Here is a 22,425-nt window from a genome sequence, read left to right on the forward strand (position 1 = left end):
TCAAGGAAAAAGAGAGCAGGAAGGTGGCAAGACCACAAAAGGACTCAGCTCTCCCTGCAGAGTTAACTCATTAAACCCTCCAGGAACCCTATGGCTCACCCATCCCCCAACACAAGACCTATATTTGGGTCTAAGGGGGAGGGTGGCAGTGGGAATCAGGCCCAGGTGACATCATTGTCAGACAGCCAAGTGGGTGGTTTTCATCACAAAAGCTGAGCCAACTTGTAATTGAGAGGAATAGGGTGACTCATGTTTGACAGGTAAGGAATGAAAACAGAGGGGCCCTGGGTGATTGTATTTCCTTGAGGCAGAGCTCATTCATTGCATAAAAAGCCTGCTGGCTGTTGACTTCACATCAGACAGTAGCAACCAGACAACCAGTTCTTCTCTGTGTACCAGGTGAGTCTCTGATTGGAATTCATTTGAAATTTTTATTTTTTCACTGTTGGAAAATGGACAAAGACAAAGATGAATTAAGAGTCATTAATAGTTAATAATACCCTGAAGCAGGTTATTAATTAAAGAGAGAGAATATTGGGGCATCTTTATTTTAAATGAAGTACAATTTGGGCTTGAAGGGACCTTAGAACTGGTGAAGCCAGCCACCTCAGTGGACAGCTGTGGAACTAGGGGTCAGGGAAGGGGACAGATCTGTGCAAGTTCCCATAGTAAATTAGTAACAGTGTTACAACTAGAACTCAGACTCAGGAAACACTCATCAACACCATTATTCTCTCTGTTTATGATAACTTATTATAAAAATTTTAGTTCATAAGATGGACCTCTACTCAACATTTATTATATTTAAGGCATGATGCTAAGCACTGTGGAGGAATCAGATGGTCACAGAACTTACTTAAACTTACAACCTAGCAGGGAAGATAACGCATGTACACACACATAGATGAACCGCAAAGTAGATAAGACAGGTGTGGGGGGTGAAGGGAAGTGTGGTGGCAGTTTGGGGGAGCTGTGCTCAAGAAGAGCTCCCAGTGATGGCACATGAGTGAGCTATGATGGAGGAGTATTTAGACAGAGATAGGAAGGGAAGCATTTCAGAGAGGACGGTGAATGCAAAGACCAGAGTGAAGTCGTAGGAGCTCAGATTCACATAGAGTCATCCTATAAGTCGCAAGGTGTCCTGTGTGGTACTAGGGGTGTGTATGCTGTGGTTGTTTCTACATTATCACTTTTCAAAAGACTTAATATGTGGTCTTGGGTATGTGTCAGTGAGGGATATGACATGTCTGGGAAGAAACAGAGCCAAGGAATGAGTCAATGAATCCCACTGAAACGGAGCAGAACGAATTGTCTTTAAGCTCCTCCTCTTGAAACGACCCTGAAATTTCAAAGCATATTTTAACTCTCATGTATAGCTAGGGGGTAGGAGAGGCTCTCTCATCTAAAGGGAACTGAAATGAAATATATTTGGTATTTAACTTGGTTTCTTCTCTGTTTAATCAAATCATTGAATCAGCTTTTCTGTCTCTAGGTCTAGTCTACTTTGAAGCATGAGTTCCCACCAGGAGAAGCAGCCCTGCATCCCAACACCCGACCCTCAGCAGCAGCAGGTGAAACAACCCTGCCAGCCTCCACTCCAGGAATCATGTGTCTCCGAAACCAAGGAGCCATGCCACACCAAAATGCCAGAGCCCTGTCACCCCAAGGTTCCTGAGCCATGCGAACCCAAGTTTCCAGAGCCCTGCCACCCCAAAGTTCCAGAGCCCTGCCACCCCAAAGTTCCAGAGCCTTGCCACCCCAAAGTTCCAGAGCCCTGCCACCCCAAAGTTCCAGAGCCATGTCCTTCACCAGTTATCCCGGGGCCAGCCCAGCAGAAGACCAAGCAGAAGTAATGTGGTCCACAGCCAAGCCCTTGAGGAGCCAACCACCAGATGCTGAATCTCCTCTCCCATTCTACTTCTGTATCCCATTTACAGTTAACGTGCTGTCACCCTGAGTCATAACCCCTCCCTCTCTGCACCCTCTAAAAAATTTTCCTCACACTCAGTCTGGAGGGCTCCTGAGCCTTTGCATAAGGCTGAAAGTCTCATTGGCTGAGCTAGTCTTCTGGCTGCTCAGGGCTCATCTGAAGAGGGATATTGGGGTCAGGGGAATCAAGTGAATCTTTCCTGCTCTGTCCCCATTAAATCACTTTTAACTCCATAGCTGGCTATGTGCGTCATTGGCCTACTCAGCTTTCTTCAATTTTCTTTCACCTGAAGCAGGAACGGTACACAGTGAGGGCTGGTTGTGAGGGCTGCAATCAGAAAGTGCCTGATCTCAGCACTAGAAACGTGTGTGTATGTGTGTGTGTGTGTGTGTGTGTGTATGATGGTTGTACTCATAGGCATTGCTGGGTTGGCACTGGGAAAGCAGGCAAGGCCATCAGAGCCTGTTACTTTGAGCAGCCTGAGCTAGAGCAGGGCTGTCTTCTTGCCCTTGAGTACATTCTTCATACCTGAGTGTAGATGGTGGCTGTTTCATGCCATTTCTGACTCTGAGTCCATGCACCCAAGTCACCTTTATTCTGTTCTTATTTATTATTATTATTATTATTCCTGTTCCAACATGATTATCTATTCTTCACTCATCCTCCCTTCCTGATGCCCCATCACATAGAGCCAAGCTCTTAAACACTCACACTCACAGACAGAGACACACATATCTACATCCACAAACACATACCTACCCACACACTCACACACAGAGAGACACACACAGATCCCCAAAATTACGAAACGCACACACACACACACACACACACACACACTGATTCAATCAATTTAGTCTTTATTTTTTTTCTTTCACTGAATCCTCAATATGAAGACCCCAATGCTGTAGCAGGAAGGAGAGTAGCATCCACATGTGTGCCCTAGGAGGAACCTGAGAGGGTGATCTTCACACCCTCTCCCATATGAAAATACACTCACACAAATACGCGCTGACACAGAGGCACACGTGCACCTTCTCTCTCTCTCCCTCTCTCTCTCCCTTTCTTTCTACACACACACACACACACACACACACACGGTACCTCTAACAGTAGAACATGAAAGTAAATGCAGCAAATAAAAAAGAGAAAGAAAATTTTAGGCAGGTTTCAGAAGGGAAAGGTGTTAATCCATATGAGACAAAAAGTCAGCATAAAGTTGAGGGAGAGCAGATCATTAAGATATATTGATAAAATGCAACCTAAGTGTCCATCGATAGATGAATGGATAGAGAAGATGTGGTGTATACATATACAATGGAATATTACTCCGCCATAATAAAGAATGAAATCTTGCCATTTGCGGCAACATGGGTGGACATAGAGGGTATTATCTTGAGATAAGTCACACAGAGAAAGACGAATACTGTATGATTTCACTTATATGTGAAACCTGAAAAAACAAAAAAAGAAAACAGAAAGATTCATAGATACAGAGAACAAACTGGGGGTCGCCAAAGGGAAGGGTTTGAGGGGATAGGCAAAATATGTGAAGGGAATTAAGAGGTACAAACTTCCAGTTATAAAATAAATGTCACAGGGATGTAATGAACAGTTGAGCAAATATTGTCAATAATATTGCAATAACTTCATGGTGGCAGATGGTTACTAGACACTGATGATCAGCTTGTAATGTATATATTAAAGTTGAATCACTATGTTGTACACCTGAAACTAATATATTGTATGTCAATTATACTTCAATTAAAAAAAATAAAGGGAAAGTTATGAAGAACCTAGGGGCAGGACGGGAATAAAGACACAGACCTACTAGAGAATGGACTTGAGGACACGGGGAGGGGGAAGGGTAAGCTGGGATGAAGTGAGAGAGTGGCATGGACTTATATATACTACCAAATGTAAAATAGATAGCTAGTGGGAAGCAGTCGCATAGCACAGGGAGATCAGCTCGGTGCTTTGTGACCACCTAGAGGGGTGGGATAGGGAGGGTGGGAGGGAGAGAGATGCAAGAGGGAAGAGATATGGGGATATATGTATATGTATAGCTGATTCACTTTGTTATAAAGCAGAAGCTAACACACCATTGTAAAGCCATTATACTCCAATAAAGATGTTAAAAAAAAGAAGAAATGAAATTGAGTTATTTGCAGTGAGGTGGATGGACTTAGAGACTGTCATACAGAATGAAGTAAGTCAGAAAGAGAAAAACAAATACCGTATGCTAAACATATATATGGAATTTAAAAAAAATGGTTCTGAAGAACCTTGGGGCAGGACAGAAATAAAGACGCAGACGTAGAGAATGGACTTGAGGACACAAGGAGGGGGAAGGGTAAGCTGGGACGAAGGAGAGAGTAGCATTGACATATATACACTACCAAATTTAAAATAGATAGCTAGTGGGAAGCAGCTGCATAGAACAGGGAGATCAGCTCGGTGCTTTGTGACTGCCTAGATGGGTGTGATAGGGAGGGTGGGAGGGAGACACAAGAAGGAGGGGATATGGGGATATATGTGTACGTATAACTGATTCACTTTGTTATACAGCAGAAACCAACACACCACTGTAAAGCAATTATATTCCAATAAAGGTGTTAAAAAAAAGTGTTGGAAGTTGTGAAGCTCATAGTTTAATCAAGTGACCAAGACGGTATGTTTTCCAAAATTATAATTTTGCTTAAAAGTTCACATTTTATCATCGGCAATAAATGCTGTTTAATTTTCTATTGTTGTTTAACAAGTGACAACAAACTTAGCATCTTAAAATAACGCATATTTGTTATCTCATGGCTTCCAGGGGTTAGGAGTCTGAGGCATGCCTTAGCTGGGTCCTCTGCTCAGTGTCTCATAGGTTGCCATAAAGATGTTGGCCAGGCTGTGACCAGCTTCCAAGCTCATTCAGATTGTTGGCAGGATTGATTTCCTCGTGGCTCCAGCTTTTTGCTGGCTGTCCAATGGAATCCTCTCTCAGGTCCTAGAATCCACTTGCAGTTCCTAGAGGCTGTCTGAAATTCCTTGCCAAGTGAACTTCTCCAACATGGGCACATGGGCTCTTGATTCATCAAGCTTTCAAAGGGAGTGTCTAGTTCCATTCTGCTAGTCAGAGTCACATACACGACAAAATCACAAGAGTGGTATCCCATCTCCTTTTCTGTAATCCATTGGTCAGAAGCAGGTAACAGATCACAGGTCCACACTCAAGGGGAGGGGATTACCTAAAGCATAAATGCCAGGAAGGGAACTGTGTGGGGTCTGACTGCCACAAATACTGTGAGCTGTTTTCCTTTAAGTGACAGGCTCAATTAATTCATTGTTCAAGAAATGTCTGCCTAATACCCAAGTCTGACTAACCACAGTTTGCTCATCAGTCATTCTTTCAAGTAAAAATTAAGTTTATGCTTCATGAAGATCAGATCAAAATTCAGTGGCACAAAGGCTTTTTCTTGAGATAATCATCATGCTTTGAAAGGCAGCAGAAGTGATTTATGTATATTTCCTATTTTTTCACATAGAATTTCAAAAAAAGTATATACTGAAGGGTGGAGATGTATTTAAAGGATTTTCTTAAGTGGAACTGGCATTGTTATCTTTAAATGGGTGATAGGTGAAGAATGCAATGATTACTCCTTTTCAGAGAAGGCAAGTCAGAAGATTGGACAGAGTGAGTAATTTACACAAAGAATAAGGAGTCTCTCACCTCTGGTACTCTGTGGTTCTGAGACCCAAAACTTTTTGGAGACAGCCTTCCCTATTTAAAGATATACCCCTATGTAAATATCAGATATTTGCATTAAAAAATAAAACACCTTACACATAAATAACCAATTTTCCAATTTCTGTGAGAATAGGGCACACAAATGGGTAGTAAGTTGAAATTTTTTCTTTTAATAGTTTGATCTTATTTCTCAAATCCACAGGAGCTGTTTAACCCTCCTTCAACCTGACCCTTCTCCAGCATATGACAGCCCTGGGAGGCTGAGATAGTAATTTGTGAGATTTTAGGTCCTCCGTATCTCAAGGCTTTGTATGGTTGCCTTGCCTCAGGGGCCAATGTGGCTGGACCAAAAGTAGGAGTTGTCTTAGTTTTGCAAATCTAGGCACATTATGGATAATATGTTAGACCAACAATCCTCAAAGTATGACCTGCAGGTCCCTGGGGGTCCCTGAGATCTTATTAGGGAGTCTGTGATGTCAAGACTGATAACAAAATAATAAGATAGTTTGTCTTTTTACTGTACTATTATTATACAGATGGTTCTATATGAATGGGGAAAAAAGAGTAAAATTCCTGGCATTTTAGCAAGAATCAAGGCAGTGGCACCAAGCTGTACTAGTAAATAATGTAGGAGGTTATTTCATTCATATCTGATTTATAAACCCTACAGAGTAAGAAGTAAGAGAAGCATTCAAGCGATTGGTATAATCCACTAAGCGCATGCTATTCAAGTTCTACTAAGTTTTGAAATGTGAAATCCTGTAGACATATCATCTCATGAAGGCGGTATTACCATCATTGTGGGCCAGTAATTTGTTGAGTGGAATCCTGCTAGGTGGTGGTGGCCAAGTTAGCTAGGAACAGTAGCAGGATGCTGACGGTAACAGAGATAGTGATCTTAGAACACAAGAGCATGCTTCTGGAGTGCCAGAGCTAATGCCTTGTTCACTGAGACAGCCTCGGGCCGACCCGAGGGTTTAAAATCCCACAAAAATAAATCAGGAAGAGAATCTTTGTGTAGAGAAGCATGCATAAATATGCCAATGTAGGGTCTGCACCAGACTTCCAATTGCTCAGCCATGAGCAAGATTCTGTCTCACCATGCTGCTCTTCCACATTCTGGGTCCCAGATGCTTACAGTTAAATTTAAATAGCTATATATGACTAGTGGCTACTCTAATGAATGGCTTAGATCCAGAGCCAGTTCCAGAGCCTCCAACAAGGAACCTTAGATCAATTCCAAGTTTCCTACATGGAACCATCACATGATTTCTCTGACCCAGGCACTGATTTCCATCATTGGGCAGTTGTGTTTCTATTTCTTCATTCCAAATAGAGCATGTGTTTCATGACATGTCCCAGCCTGGATCCCCCCAGAACAGAGTCTACAACAAAGCCTTATGTGCAACTAATTTCTGCTTCAGGAATGTAATCAAGGGAGGAGGAAGAAGGGATTAAGGAGGAGTGAAACTAGGCAAAAGAAAAGACAAATTTGTTACAAAGAATATGTTACAAAGTAGACAACCACCAAGGGCACTTCCCTGATAATTTTTTTTGATTTGCATTTGCCTGTTAATTAATGATGTTGAGGATCTTTTACATACCAGTTGGCTATTTGTATGTCTTCTTTGCAGAAATGTCTGTTCAAGGTCTTTTCTTATTTTTATTTTTTATTTTTATTTTTCTATATGTGGGCCTCTCACTGTTGTGGCCTCTCCCGTTGCAGAGCACAGGCTCCAGATGCACAGGCCCAGCGGCCATGGCTCACGGGCCCAGCCGCTCCATGGCATGTGGGATCCTCCCAGACCGGGGTACGAACCCATGTCCCCTGCATTGGCAGGCGGACTCTCAACCACTACGCCACCAGGGAAGCCCTTTGCTTATTTTTTAATTGGGTTATTTTGTTTTTGTTTTTGTTTTCCTGTTGAATTGTAGGAATTCCTTATATATTTTGGAAAGTAAACCCTTATCAGACATATGGTTTCTATTCTGTAGGTTTCTTTTGCACTCTGTTGATCATTTCCTTTACTGTGCAGAAGCTTTTTAGTTTGGTATGGTTTCGAGTGACTACTTTTGCTTTTGTTGCCTGTGCTTTTGGTTTCATATCCATGAAATCATTGTCAATACCAGTGTCACAAAAGTTTTCCCCTATGTTTTCTTTCTAGGAGTTTTATAGTTTGAGGTCTTACATTTAAGTCTTTAATTGATTTTGAGTTGATTCTTGTAAATAGTGGAAGGTAAGGGTCCAATTCTTTTTTTTTTTTTTTTTGCATGTGAATGGCCAGTTTTCCAAACACCATTTGCTGAAGAGACTGTTTTTTCCGCATTATGTATTCTTATCACCTTTGTCAAAGATTGGTTGATGGTATACTTATGAATTTATTTCTGGGCTCTCTATTCTATTCCATTGGTCTGTAAGTCTGTCTTTATGCCAGTACGATACTATGTATAGAAACATGTCATCTGCAAACAGTGACAGTTTAACGTCTTCTTTTCCAATCTGTATTCTTTTATTTCTTTTTCTTCTCTGAAGGCCATAGCTAGGACTTCCAAAACTATGTTGAATGAAAGTGGCGAGAGTGGACATCCTTGTCTTGTTCCTGATCTTAAAGGAAATGCCTTCAGTTTTTCACCATTGAGTATGATGTTAACTGTAGGTTTATCGTGTATGACCTTTATTATGTTGAGGTATGTCCTCTCTATGCACACTTTCTGGAGAGTTTTTATCATAAATGGGTGCTGAATTTTGTCAAAAGCTTTTTCTGCATCTATTGAGATTATCCTATGGTTTTTATTCTTCAATTTGTTGATGTGATGTATCACACTGATTGATTTGTGGACGTTGAAAAATCATTGCAACCCTGGGATAAAACCCATGATCATGGAGTATTATCCTTTTAATGTATTGTTGGATGCAGATTGTTGGTACTTTGTTGAGGATTTTTGTATCTATGATCATCAGTGATATTGGCCTGTAATTTTCTTTTTTTGTGGAACCTTTGTCTAGTTTTGGTATCAGGGTGATGATAGCCTCAGAATGAATTTGGGAGTTTTCCTACCTCTACTTTTTTATTATTAGTTTCTGCTTTATAAAAAAGTTTATCAGTCATACATATACATCTGTTCCCACATCCCTTCCCTCTTGTGTCTCCCTCCCTCCCACCCTCCCTATCCCACCCCTCCAGGCGGTCACAAAGCACCGAGTTGATCTCCTTGTGCTATGCGGCTGCTCCCCACTATCTATCTACATTACGTTTGGAACTGTATATATGTCCATGTCTCTCTTTCACTTTGTCACTTACCCTTCCCCCTCCCCATATCCTCAAGTCCATTCTCAAGTAGGTCTGTGTATTTATTTCTGTTTTACCCCTAGGTTCTTCATGACATTATTTTCCTTAAATTCCATATATATGTGTTAGCATACGGTATTTGTCTTTCTCTTTCTGACTTACTTCACTCTGTATGACAGACTCTAGGTCTATCCACCTCATTACAAATAGCTCAGTTTCGTTTCTTTTTATGGCTGAGTAATATTCCATTGTATATATGTGTCACATCTTCTTTATCCATTCATCCGATGATGGACACTTAGGTTGTTTCCATCTCTGGACTATTGTGAATAGAGCTGCAATGAACATTTTGGTACATGTCTCTTTTTGAACTATGGTTTTCTCAGGGTATATGCCTAGTAGTGGGATTGCTGGGTCATATGGTAGTTCTATTTGTAGTTTTTTAAGGAACCTCCATACTGTTCTCCATAGTGGCTGTACCAATTCACATTCCCACAAGCAGTGCAAGAGTGTTCCCTTTTCTCCACACCCTTTCCAGCATTTATTGTTTCTAGATTTCTTGATGATGGCCATTCTGACTGGTGTGAGATGATATCTCATTGTAGTTTTGGTTTGCATTTCTCTGATGATTAATGATGTTGAGCATTCTTTCATGTGTTTATTGGCAGTCTGTATATCTTCTTTGGAGAAATGCCTATTTAAGTCTTCTGCCCATTTTTGGATTGGGTTGTTTGTTTTTTGCTATTGAGCTGCATGAGCTGCTTATAAATTTTGGAGATTAATCCTTTGTCAGTTGCTTCGTTTGCAAATATTTTCTCCCATTCTGAGGGTTGTCTTTTGGTCTTGTTTATGGTTTCCTTTGCTGTGCAAAAGATTTGAAGTTTCATTGGGTCCCATTTGTTTATCTTTGTTTTTATTTCCATTTCTCTAGGAGGTGGGTCCAAAAGGATCTTGCTGTGATTTATGTCATAGAGTGTTCTGCCTATGTTTTCCTCTAAGAATTTGATAGTTTCTGGCCTCACATTTAGGTCTTTAATCCATTTTGAGTTTATTTTTGTGTATGGTGTTAGGGAATGATCTAATCTCATACTTTTACATGCCCCTGTCCAGTTTCCCCAGCACCACTTATTGAAGAGGCTGTCCTTTCTCCACTGTATATTCCTGCCTTCTTTATCAAAGATAAGTTGACCATATGTGCGTGGGTTTATCTCTGGGCTTTCTATCCTGTTCCATTGATCTATCTTTCTGTTTTTGTGCCAGTACCACACTGTCTTGATTACTGTAGCTTTGTAGTATAGTGTGAAGTCAGGGAACCTGATTCCTCCAGCTCCGTTTTTCGTTCTCAAGATTGCTTTGGCTATTCGGGGTCTTTTGTTTTTCCAAACAAATTTTGAAATTTTTTGTTCTAGTTCTGTGAAAAATGCCAGTGGTAGTTTGAGATGGATTGCATTGAATCTGTAGATTGCTTTGGGTAGTAGAGTCATTTTCACAAGGTAGATTCTTCCAATCCAAGAACATGGTATATCTCTCCATCTATTTGTATCCTCTTTAGTTTCTTTCATCAGTGTCTTATAATTTTCTGCATACAGGTCTTTTGTCTCCTTAAGTAGGTTTATTCCTAGATATTTTATTCTTTTTGCTGCAATGGTTAATGGGAGTGTTTTCTTGATTTCACTTTCAGATTTTTCATCATTAGTGTACAGGAATGCCAGAGATTTCTGTGCATTAATTTTGTATCCTGCAACTTTACTGAATTCATTGATTAGCTCTAGTAGTTTTCTGGTAGCATCTTTAGGATTCTCTATGTATAGTATCATGTCATCAGCAAACAGTGACAGCTTTACTTCTTCTTTTCCAATTTGGATTCCTGTTATTTCCTTTTCTTCTCTGATTGCTGTAGCTAAAGCTTCCAAAACTAAGTTGAATAAGAGTGGTGAGAGTGGGTAGCCTTGTCTTGTTCCTTATCTTAGTGGAAATGGTTTCAGTTTTCCACCATTGAGGACGATGATGGCTGTGGGTTTGTCATATATGGCCTTTATTATGTTGAGGAAAGTTCCCTCTATGCCTACTTTCTGCAGGGTTTTTATCATAAATGGGTGTTGAATTTTGTCGAAAGCTTTCTCTGCATCTATTGAGATGATCATATGGTTTTTCTTCTTCAATTTGTTAACATGGTGTATCACATTGATTGATTTGCGTATAGTGAAGAATCCTTGCATTCCTGGAATAAACCCCACTTGATCATGGTGTATGATCCTTTTAATGTGCTGTTGGATTCTGTTTGCTAGTATTTTGTTGAGGATTTTTGCATCTATGTTCATCAGTGATATTGGCCTGTAGTTTTCTTTCTTTGTGACATCCTTGCCTGGTTTTGGTATCAAGGTGATGGTGGCCTTGTAGAAAGAGTTTGGGAGTGCTCCTCCCTCTGCTATATTTTGGAAGAGTTTGAGAAGGATGGGTGTTAGCTCTTCTCTAAATGTTTGATAGAATTCACCTGTGAAGCCATCTGATCCTGGGCTTTTGTTTGCTGTAAGATTTTTAATCACAGTTTCAATTACAGTGTTTGTGATTGGTCTATTCATATTTTCTATTTCTTCCTGATTCAGTCTTGGCAGGTTGTGCATTTCTAAGAATTTGTCCATTTCTTCCAGGTTGTCCATTTTATTGGCATAGAGCTTCTTGTAGTAATCTCTCATGATCTTTTGTATTTCTGTAGTGTCAGTTGTTACTTCTCCTTTTTCATTTCTAATTCTATTGATTTGAGTCTTCTCCCTTTTTTTCTTGATGAGTCTGGCTAATGGTTTATCAATTTTGTTTATCTTCTCAAAGAACCAGCTTTTAGTTTTATTGATCTATGCTATCGTTTCCTTCATTTCTTTTCCATTTATTTCTGATGTGATCTTTATGATTTCTTTCCTTCTTCTAACTTTGGGGTTTTTTTGTTCTTCTTTCTCTAATTGCTTTAGGTGCAGGGTCAGGTTGTTTACTCGAGATGTTTCCTGTTTCTTAAGGTGGGATTGTATTGCTATAAACTTACCCCTTAGAACTGCTTTTGCTGTGTCCCGTAGGCTTTGGGTCGTCGTGTCTCCATTGTCATTTGTTTCTAGGTATTTTTAAATTTCCTCTTTGATTTCTTCAGTGATCACTTCGTTATTGAGTAGTGTATTGTTTAGCCTCCATGTGTTTGTATTTTTTACAGATCTTTTCCTGTAATTGATGTCTAGTCTCATAGCATTGTGGTCGGAAAAGATACTTGATACAATTTCAATTTTCTTAAATTTACCAAGGCTTGATTTGTGACCCAAGATATGATCTATCCTGGGGCATGTTCCATGAGCACTTGAGAAAAATGTGTATTCTGTTGTTTTTGGATGGAATGTCCTATAAATATCAACTAAGTCCATCTTGTTTAATGTATCATTTAAAGCTTGTGTTTCCTTATTTATTTTCATTTTGGATGATCTGTCCATTGGTGAAAGTGGGGTTTTAAAGTCTCCTACTATGATTGTGTTACTGTCGATTTCCCCTTTTATGGCTGTTAGTATTTGCTTTATGTATTGAGGTGCTCCTATGTTGGGTGCATAAATATTTACAATTGTTATATCTTCTTCTTGGATTGATCCCTTGATCATTATGTAGTGTCCTTCTTTGTCTCTTGTAATAGTCTTTATTTTAAAGTCTATTTTGTCTGATATAAGAATTGCTACTCCAGCTTTCTTTTGATTTCCATTTGCATGGAAATCCCCTCACTTTCAGGCTGTATGTGTCTCTAGGTCTGAAGTGGGTCTCTTGTAGACAGCATATATATGGGTCTTGTTTTTGTATCCATTCAACCAATCTGTGCCTTTTGGTGGGAGCATTTAGTCCATTTACATTTAAGGTAATTATTGATATGTATGTTCCTATTCCCATTTCCTTAATTGTTTTGGGTTCGTTATTTTAGGTATTTTCCTCCTGTTGTGTTTCTTGCCTAGAGAAGTTCCTTTAGCATTTGTTGTAAAGCTGGTTTGGTGGTGCTGAACTCTGTCAGCTTTAGCTTGTCTGTAAAGGTTTTAATGTCTCCATCAAATCTGAATGAGATCCTTGCTGGGTAGAGTAATCTTGGTTGCAGGTTTCTCTCCTTCATTACTTTATTTATGTCCTGCCACTCCCTTCTGGCTTGTAGAGTTTCTGCTGAGAGATCAGCTGTTAACCTGATGGGGATTCCTTTGTGTGTTATTTGTTGTTTTTGCCTTGCTGCTTTTAATATGATTTCTTTGTGTTTAATTTTTGACAGTTTGATTAATATGTGTCTTGGCGTATTTCTCCTTGGATTTATTCTGTATGGGACTCTCTGTGCCTCCTGGACTTGATTAACTATTTCCTTTCCCATATTAGGGAAGTTTTCAACTATAATCTCTTCAAATATTTTCTCAGTCCCTTTCTTTTTCTCTTCTTCTTCTAGAACCCCTATAATTCGAATTTTGGTGCGTTTAATGTTGTCCCAGAGGTCTCTGAGACTGTCCTCTGTTCTTTTCATTCTTTTTTCTTTATTTTGCTCTGTAGCAGTTATTTCCACTATTTTATCTTCCACCTCACTTATCCGTTCTTCTGTTTCAATTATTCTGCTATTGATCCCATCTAGAGTATTTTTCATTTCATTTATTGTGTTTTTAATTGATGCTTGATTCATATTTAGTTCTTCTAGGTCCTTGTTAACTGTTTCTTGCATTTTGTCTATTCTATTTCCAAGATTTTGGATCATGGAAATAGAATCTTGGATCATCTTTACTATCATTATTCTGAATTCTCTTTCAGGTAGACTGCCTATTACCTCTTCATTTGTTATGTCTGGTAGGTTTTTATCTTGCTCCTTCACCTGCTGTGTGTTTATCTGTCTTCTCATTTTGCTTATCTTCCTGTGTTTGGGGTCTCCTTTTTGCAGGCTGCAGATTCGTAGTTCCCGTTGTTTTTGGTGTGTTTTGGGGTGCCTGTGGCCTTATTATGTTTTTAGGCAGCCTCTCTACTAATGGGTGGGGTTGTGTTCCTGCCTTGCTAGTTGCTTGGCATTCGGTGACCAGCACTGTAGGTTGCTGGTCGTTGACTGAAACTGGGCGCTGGTGTTGAGATGGAGATCTCTGGGAGATTTTCACTGCTTGATATTATGTGGAGCTGTGAGGTCTCTTGTGGACCCGTGTCCTGAAGTTGGCTCTCCAACTTCAGAGGCACAGCACTGACTCCTGGCTGTAGCACCAAGAGCCTTTCATCTACCTCACCCAGAATAAAAGGGAGAAAATGTAGAAAGAAAGAATTAGTAGAAGAAATAAAGAGAGGGAGAAAGAAAGGAAGAAGGAAAGAATGAAAGGAAGGAAGGAAGAAAGAAAGAAAGAAAGAAACAAAAAAAGGAGGGAGGGAGGGAGGACAGAAAGAAAGAAAGAAAGGGGCAGAGGGAGGGAGGGAGGAATGGAAGGTAGGAAAAAAGGAAAGATAGAAGATAAAATAAAATAGAAGAAACTATAATATATAGTAGCATTATTAAAAATAAAAAAGTAAGTATTGAAAAAAAAAAAACAGATGGATAGAACCCTGCGACCTATGGTGGAAGCAAAGCTATACAGAGAAAATCTCACACAGAAGCATTCACATACACATTCACAAAAAGAGAACAGGTGGATAAAAATCAAAAATCTTGCTCTCAAAGTCCACCACCTCAATTTGGGATAATTTGTTGTAAAAAGAGGAAAAGGGGGAAAAGTCTGATATCTTGCTCTCAAAGTCCCCCTCCTTAATTTGGGATAATTTGTTGTAAAAAGAGGAAAAGGGGAAAAAATCTTAAATCTTGTCCTCAAAGTCCACCTCCTCAATTTGGGATGATTCGCTGTCCATTCATTCCCTCCACAGATGCAGGGCACATCAAGCGGACCGTGGAGCTTTAGTCCACTGCCTCCGAGGCTGCACAGAGAGATTTCCCTGTCTCTTCTCTGCTCTCACAGCTCCCGGGTCTCAGCCTTGGACCTGGCCCCGCCTCTGTACGTATGTCGCTGGAGGGTATCCATTCTTTGCTCAGACAGGACGGGTTTAAAGGAGCCGCTGAATCGGGGGCTCTGTCTCACTCAGGCCAATGGGAGGGAGGGGCACGCTGTGTGGGGCGGGCCTGCGGTGGCAGAGGCTGGTGTGACGTTGCACCAGCCCGAGGCGCTCTGTGCGCTTTCCCAGGGAAGCCGTCCCTGGGTCCCGGCACCCCAGCAGTGGCGGGGTGCACAGGCTCCCTGGAAGGTGGGGTGGACAGTGACCTGCGCTCGCACACAGGCCTTGTGGCGGCGGCAGCAGCAGCCCCAGCTTCCCACCCCCTCTCCCGGGTCCGTGCCTTCAGCCGCGGCTCACACCCGTCTCTGGAGCTTCTTTAAGCAGCGCTCTTAATGCCCTCTCCTCGCGCACCAGGAAACAAAAGGGAAGAAAAAGTCTCTTGCCTCTTCGGCAGCTCCAGACCCTTTCCCCGGACTCCCTCCGGGCTAGCCATGGTGCACTAACCCCTTCAGGCTCTCTTCCTGCCGCCAGCCCCAGTCCTCTCCCTGTTCTCTGACTGAAACCCGATACCAGAGCCTCAGCTCCCAGCCCCGCCCACCCCGGCGGCCGAGCAGACAAGCCTCTCGGGCTGGTGTGTGCCTGAGGGCACTGATCCTCTGTGCTGGAATCTCTCCGCTTTGCCCTCCACACGCTTGTTGCTGTGCTCTCCTCCGCTACTCCGAAGCTTTCCCCCTCCGGCACCCACAGTCTCCGCCTGCAAAGGGGTTTCTAGTGTGTGGAAACCTTTCCTCCTTCACGGCTCATTCCCACTGGTGCAGGTCCCGTCCCTATCCTTTTGTCTATGTTTATTCTTTTTTCTTTTGCCCTACCCTGGTATGTGGGGAGTTTCTTGCCTTTTGGGGGGTCTGAGGTCTTCTGTCAGTGTTCAGTAGGTGTTCTGTAGGAGTTGTTCCACGTGTAGATGAATTTCTGATGTATCTGTGGGGAAGAAGGTGATCTCTGCATCTTACTCTTCTGCCATCTTCCTCCGTCCCCCTCTTCTACAATTTTTTGGAACAGTTTCAGAAGGATGAGAGTTAGCTCTTCTCTAAATATTTGATAGAATTTGCCTGTGAAGCCATCAGGTCCTGGACTCCTGTTTGTTGGGAGTCTTTTTAAAATCACAGATTCAGTTACAGTACTTGTGGTTTTTCTGTTCACATTTTCTATTTCTTCCTCGTTCCATCTTGGAAGATTGTACGTTTCTAAGAATTTGTCCATTTCTTCCAGGTTGCTCATTTTTTTATCATAGAGTTGCTTGTAGTAGTGTCTTATGATAGTTTGTATTTCTTTGGTGTCATTTGTATCTTCTCCTTTCTCACTTCTAATTTTATTAATTTGAGTCCACTCTATTTTTTTCTTGATGAATCTGGATAAAGGTCTACCAATTTTGTTTATCTTTTCAAAGAACAAACTTTTAGTTTCATTTATCTTTGCTATTGTTTTCTTTGTCTCTATTTCATTCATTTCTGCTCTGATCTTTATGATTTCTTTCCTTCTACTAACTTTAGGTTTTGTTTCTTCTTCTTTCTCTAGTTGCTTTAGGTGTAAGGTTAGGTTTTATTTTTGAGATTTTTCTTGTTTCCTGAGTTAGGATTGTATTACTATAAACTTTGTACTTAGAACTGCTTCTGCTGCATTTCATAGGTTTGGATCATTGTGCTTTCATTTTGTTTTGTCTCCAGGTATTTTTTGATTTCTTCTTGATTTCTTCAGTGATCCATTGGCTGTTTAGTACATATGGTTTAGCCTCCACATGTTAGTGTTGTTTACAATTCTTTTTTTCTTGTAGTTTATTTCTAATCTCATAGCATTGTGGTCAGAAAGATTCTTTTTTTTAAAACATCTTTATTGCAGTATAATTGCTTTATAATGGTGTGTTAGTTTCTGCTTTATAACAAAGTGAATCACTTTTACATATACATATGTTCCCATATCTCTTCCCTCTAGTGTCTCCCTCCCTCCCATCCTCCCTATCCCACCCCTCTAGGTGGTCACAAACCACCGAGCTGATCTCCCAGTGCTATGTGGCTCCTTCCCACTAGCTATCTCTTTTACATTGGGTAGTGTATATATGTCCATGCCACTCCCTCACTTTGTCACAGCTTACCCTTCCCCCTCCCCATATCCTCAAGTCCAGAGTAGGTCTGTCTTTATTCGTGTCTTACCCCTAGGTTCTTCATGACCTTTTTTTCCCCCTTAGATTCCATATATATGTGTCAGCATACAGTATTTGTTTTTCTTTCTGACATACTTCACTCTGTATGAGAGACTCTAGGTCCATCCAACTCATTACAAATATCTCAATTTCGTTTCTTTCTATGGTTGAGTAATATTCCATTGTATATATGTGCCACATCTTCTTTATCCATTCATCCAGTGATGGACACTTAGGCTGCTTCCATCTCCTGGCTATTGTAACTAGAGCCGCAATGAACATTTTTGTACATGACTCTTTGAATTATGGTTCTCTCAGGGTATATGCCCAGTTGTGGTATTGCTGGGTTATATGGGAGTTCTATTTTCAGTTTTTTAAGGAACCTCCATACTGTTCTCCATAGTGACTGTATCAATTTACATTCCCACCAACATTGCAAGAGGTTTCCCTTTTCTCCACCCACTCTCCAGCATTTATTGTTTCTAGATTTTTTGGTGATGTCCATTCTGACCACTCTGAGATGATACCTCATTGTAGTTTTGATTTGCATTTCTCTAATGATTAGTGATGTTGAGCATCCTTGCATGTGTTTGTTGGCAATCTGTATATCATCTTTGGAGAAATGTCTATTTAGGTCTTTGCCCATTTTTGGATTGGGTTGTTTGTTTTTTTGTTATTGAGCTGCATGAACTGCTTGTAAATCTTGGAGATTAATTCTTTGTCAGTTGCTTCATTTGCAAATATTTTCTTCCATTCTGACAGTTGTCTTTTGGTCTTGTTTATGGCTTCCTTTGCTATACAAAAGCTTTTAAGTTTCATTAGGTCCCATTTGTTTATTTTTGTTTTTATTTTCATTTCTCTAGGAGGTGGGTCAAAAAGGATTTTGCTGTGATTTATGTCACAGAATGTTCTGCCTAAGTTTTCCTCTAAGAGTTTGATAGTGTCTGGCCTTACATTTAGGTCTTTAATCCATTTTGAGTTTATTTTTGTGTATGGTATTAGGGAGTGTTCTAATTTCATACTTTTATATGTACCTGTCCAGTTTTTCCAGCACCACTTATTGAAGAGGCTGTCTTTTCTCCACTGTATATTTTTGCCTCCTTTATCAAAGATAAGGTGACCATATGTGTATGGGTTTATCTCTGGGATTTCTATCCTGTTCCATTGATCTATATTTCTGTTTCTGTGCCAGTACCATACTCTCTTGATTATTGTAGCTTTGTAGTATAGTCTGAAGTCAGGGAGCATGATTCTTCCAGCTCCGTTTTATGTTATCAATATTGCTTTGGCTCTTCAGGGTCTTTTGTGTTTCCATACAAATTGTGAAATATTTTGTTCTAGTTCTGTGAAAAATGCCAGTGGTAGTTTGAGAGGGATTGCATTGAATCTGTAGATTGCTTTGGGTAATAGAGTCATTTTCACAATGTTGATTTTTCCAATCCAAGAACATGATATATTTCTCCATCTATTTGTATCATCTTTAATTTCTTTCATCAGTGTCTTATAATTTTCTGCATAAAGGTCTTTTGTCTCCTTAGGTAGGTTTATTCCTAGATATTTTATTCTTTTTGTTGCAATGGTAAATGGGAGTGTTTTTTTAATTTCACTTTAAGATTTTTCATCATTAGTGTATAGGAATGCCAGAGATTTCTGTGCATTAATTTTGTATCCTGTTACTTTACCAAATTCATTGATTAGCTGTAGTAGTTTTCTGGTAGCATCTTTAGGATTCTCTATGTATAGTATCATGTCATCTGCAAACAGTGACAGCTTATTTCTTTTCCAAATTGGATTCGTTTTATTTCTTTTTCTTCTGTGATTGCTGTGGATAAAACTTCCAAAACTGTGTTGAATAATAGTAGTGAGTGTGAGCAACCTTGCCTTGCTCCTGATCTTAGTGGAAACGGTTTCAGTTTTTCACCACTGAGGCTGATGTTGGCTTTGTCATATATGGCCTTTCTTGTGTTGTGGAAAGTTCCCTCTATGCCTACTCTCTGCATTTTTTTTTCTTTTTCTTTCTTTTTTTTTTTTTTTTACGGTACTCGGGCCTCTCACTGTTGTGGCCTCTCCCGTTGTGGAGCACAGGCTCCGGAAGTGCAGGCTCAGTGGCCATGGCTCACGGGCCCAGCCACTCTGCGGCACGTGGGATCTTCCTGGACCAGGGCACCAACTCATATCCCCTGCATCGGCAGGCGGACTCTCAACCACTGCGTCATCAGGGAAGCCCTGCATTATTTTTATCATAAATTGGTGTTGAATTTTGTTAAAAGCCTTCTCTGAAACGATTGAGACGATCATATTTTTTTTCCTTCAACTTGTCTATATGGTGTATCACACTGATTGATTTGCATATATTGAAGAATCCTTGCATTCCTGGAATAAACCCCACTTGATCATGGTGTATGATCCTTTTAATGTGCTGCTGGATTCTGTTTGCTAGTATTTTGTTGAGGATATTTGCATTTATGTACATCAGTGATATTGGCCTATAGTTTTCTTTCTTTGTGATATCTTTGTCTGGTTTTGGTATCAGGGTGATGGTCGCTTCATAGAATGAGTTTTGGAGTATTCCTCCCTCTACTATATTTTGGAGGAGTTTGAGAAAGATAGGTATTAGCTCTTCCCTAAATGTTTGATAGAATTCAGCCGTGAAGCCATCTGATCCTGGGCTTTTATTTGTTGGAAGATTTTTACTCACAGTTTCAAATTCAGTGCTCGTCATTGGTCTGTTCATATTTTCTACTTTTTCCTGGTTCAGTCCCAGCACGTTGTTCAATTCTAAGAATTTGTCCATTTCTTCCAGGTTCTCCATTTTATTGGCATAGAGTTGCTTGTAATAATCTCTCATGATCCTTTGTATTTCTGCAGTATCATTTGTTATTTCTCCTTTTTCATTTCTAATTCTATTGATATGAGTTTTCTCCCTTTTTTTCTTGATGAGTCTGGCTAATGGTTTATCAATTTTGTTTATCTTCTCAAAGAACCAGTTTTTAGTTTTATTGATCTTTGCTATCATTTCCTTCATTTCTTTTTCATTTATTCCTGATCTGATTTTTATGATTTCTTTCCTTCTGCTAACTTTGGGGTTTCTTTGCTCTTCTTTCTCTAATTGCTCTAGGTGCAAGGTTAGGTTGCTTATTTGAGAGGTTTCCTGTTTTAAGGTAGGATTGTATTTCTATAAACTTCCCTCATGGAACTGCTTTTCCTGCATCCCATAGGTTTTGCGTCATCTTATTCCCATTGTCCTTGTTTCTAGGTATAGTTTGATTTCCTCTTTGATTTCTTCAGTGATCACTTCGTTAATAAGTACTGTATTGTTCAGCCTCTATGTGTTTGTATTTTTTACAGATCTTTTCCTCTAATTGTATGCTAGTCTCATAGTGTTGTGGTTAAAAAAGATAATTGACACAATTTCAATTTTCTTAAGTTTACCGAGGCTTGAATTGTGACCCAAGATAGGATCTATCCTGGAGAATGTTCTATGAGCACTTGAGAAAAATGTGTGTTCTGTTGTTTTGGGATGGAATATCCTATAAATATCAATTAAGTCCATGTTGTTTAATGTATCATTTAAAGCTTGTGTTTCCTTATTTATTTTCAGTTTGGATGATGTGTCCATTGGTGAAAGTGCAGTTTTAAAGTCCCCTAATATGATTGTGTTACTTTCGATTTCCCCTTTTATGGCTGTTAGTATTTGCCTTATGTATTGAGATGCTCCTATGTTGGGTGCATAAATATTTACAATTATTATATCTTCTTCTTGGATCGATCCCTTGATCATTATGTAGTGTCCTTCTTTGTCTCTTGTAATCATCTTTATTTTAAAGTCTATTTTGTCTGATATGAGAATTGATATTCCAGCTTTCTTTTGATTTCCATTTGCATAGAAAAGCTTTTTCCATCCCCTCACTTTCAGGCTGTATGTGTCCCTAGGTCTGAAGTGGGTCTCTTGTAGACAGCATATACATGGGTCTTGTCTTTGTATCCATTCAGCCAGTCTGTGTCTTTTGGTGGAAGCATTTAATCCATTTAAATTGAAGGTAATTATTGATATTTATGTTACTATTCCCATTTTCTTAATTGTTTTGGGTTCGTTATTGCAGGTCTTTCCCTTCTCTTGTGTTTCTTGCCTAGAGAAGTTCCTTTAGCATTTGTTGTAAAGCTGGTTTTGTGGTGCTGAACTCTCTCATCTTTTCCTTGTCTCTAAAGATTTTAATTTCTCCATCAAATCTGAATGAGTTCCTTGCTGGGTACAATAATCATGGTTGTAGGTTCTTCTCCTTCATCACTTGAAATATGTCCTGTCAGTCCTTTCTGGCTTGCAGAGTTTCTGCTGAAAGATCAGCTGTTAACCTGATGGGGATTCCCTTGTGTGTTATTTGTTGTATTTCCCTTGTTGCTTTTAGTATGTTTTCATTGTATTTAATTTTTGATAGTTGGATTGATATGTGTCTTGTGTGTTTCTCCTTGGATTTATCCTGTATGGGACTCTCTGTGCTTCCTGGACTTGATTAACTATTTCCTTTCCCATATTATGGACGTTTTCCACTGTAATCTCTTCCAATATTTTCTCAGTCCCTTTCTTCCTCTTCTTCTTCTGGGACCCCAATAATTCGAATGTTGGTGCTTTTAATGTTTTCCCAGTTGTCTCTGAGACTGTCCTCTGTTCTTTTCATTCTTTTTTTCTTTATTCTGCTCTGCAGTATTTATTTCCACTATTTTATCTTCCAGTTCACTTATCCATTCTTCTGCCTCTGTTATTCTGCTACTGATCCCTTCTAGAGTATTTTTAATTTCATTTATTGTGTTATTCATTGTTGCTTGTTTCCTCTTTAGTTCTTCAAGGTCCTGGTTAAATGTTTCTTGCATTTTCTCTATTCTATTTCCAAGATTTTTGGTCATTTTTACTATCATTATTTGGATTTGTTTTTCAGGTAGACTGCCTCTTCATTTGTTAGGTCTGGTGGGTTTTTACCTTACTCCTTCATCTGCTGTGTGTTTCTGTGTCTTCTCATTTTGCTTATCTTACTGTGTTTGGGTTCTCCTTTTTGCAGGCAGCAGGTTCGTTGTTCCCGTTGTTTTTGGTGTCTGTCCTCAGTGGCTAAAGTTGGTTCAGTGGGTTGTGTAGTGTTCCTAGTGGGGGGACTAGTGCCTGTGTTCTGGTGGATGAGGCTGGATCTTGTCTTTCTGGTGAGCAGGTCTACGTCTGGTGGTGTGTTTTGGGGTGTCTGTGGCCTTCTTATGATTTTAGACAGCCTCTCTGCTA

General features: G+C 39.9%; 1 protein-coding gene across 1 annotated transcript; it reads left to right on the top strand.

Annotated features, from left to right (window-relative positions):
- Nucleotides 1-1,511: 1,511 nt before the first annotated feature.
- Nucleotides 1,512-1,853, top strand: LOC309800313 (uncharacterized protein; the record flags this gene model as incomplete). The annotated part of the gene is made up of 1 exon (XM_082614375.1): nucleotides 1,512-1,853. One exon carries the CDS (start codon nucleotides 1,512-1,514, stop codon nucleotides 1,851-1,853), a length of 342 nt encoding a protein of 113 aa, XP_082470501.1.
- Nucleotides 1,854-22,425: the final 20,572 nt, after the last annotated feature.

The sequence above is a fragment of the Mesoplodon mirus genome (assembly GCF_964341445.2).
Source record: "Mesoplodon mirus genome assembly, chromosome: 3".
Classification (NCBI taxonomy): Eukaryota; Metazoa; Chordata; class Mammalia; order Artiodactyla; family Ziphiidae; genus Mesoplodon; species Mesoplodon mirus.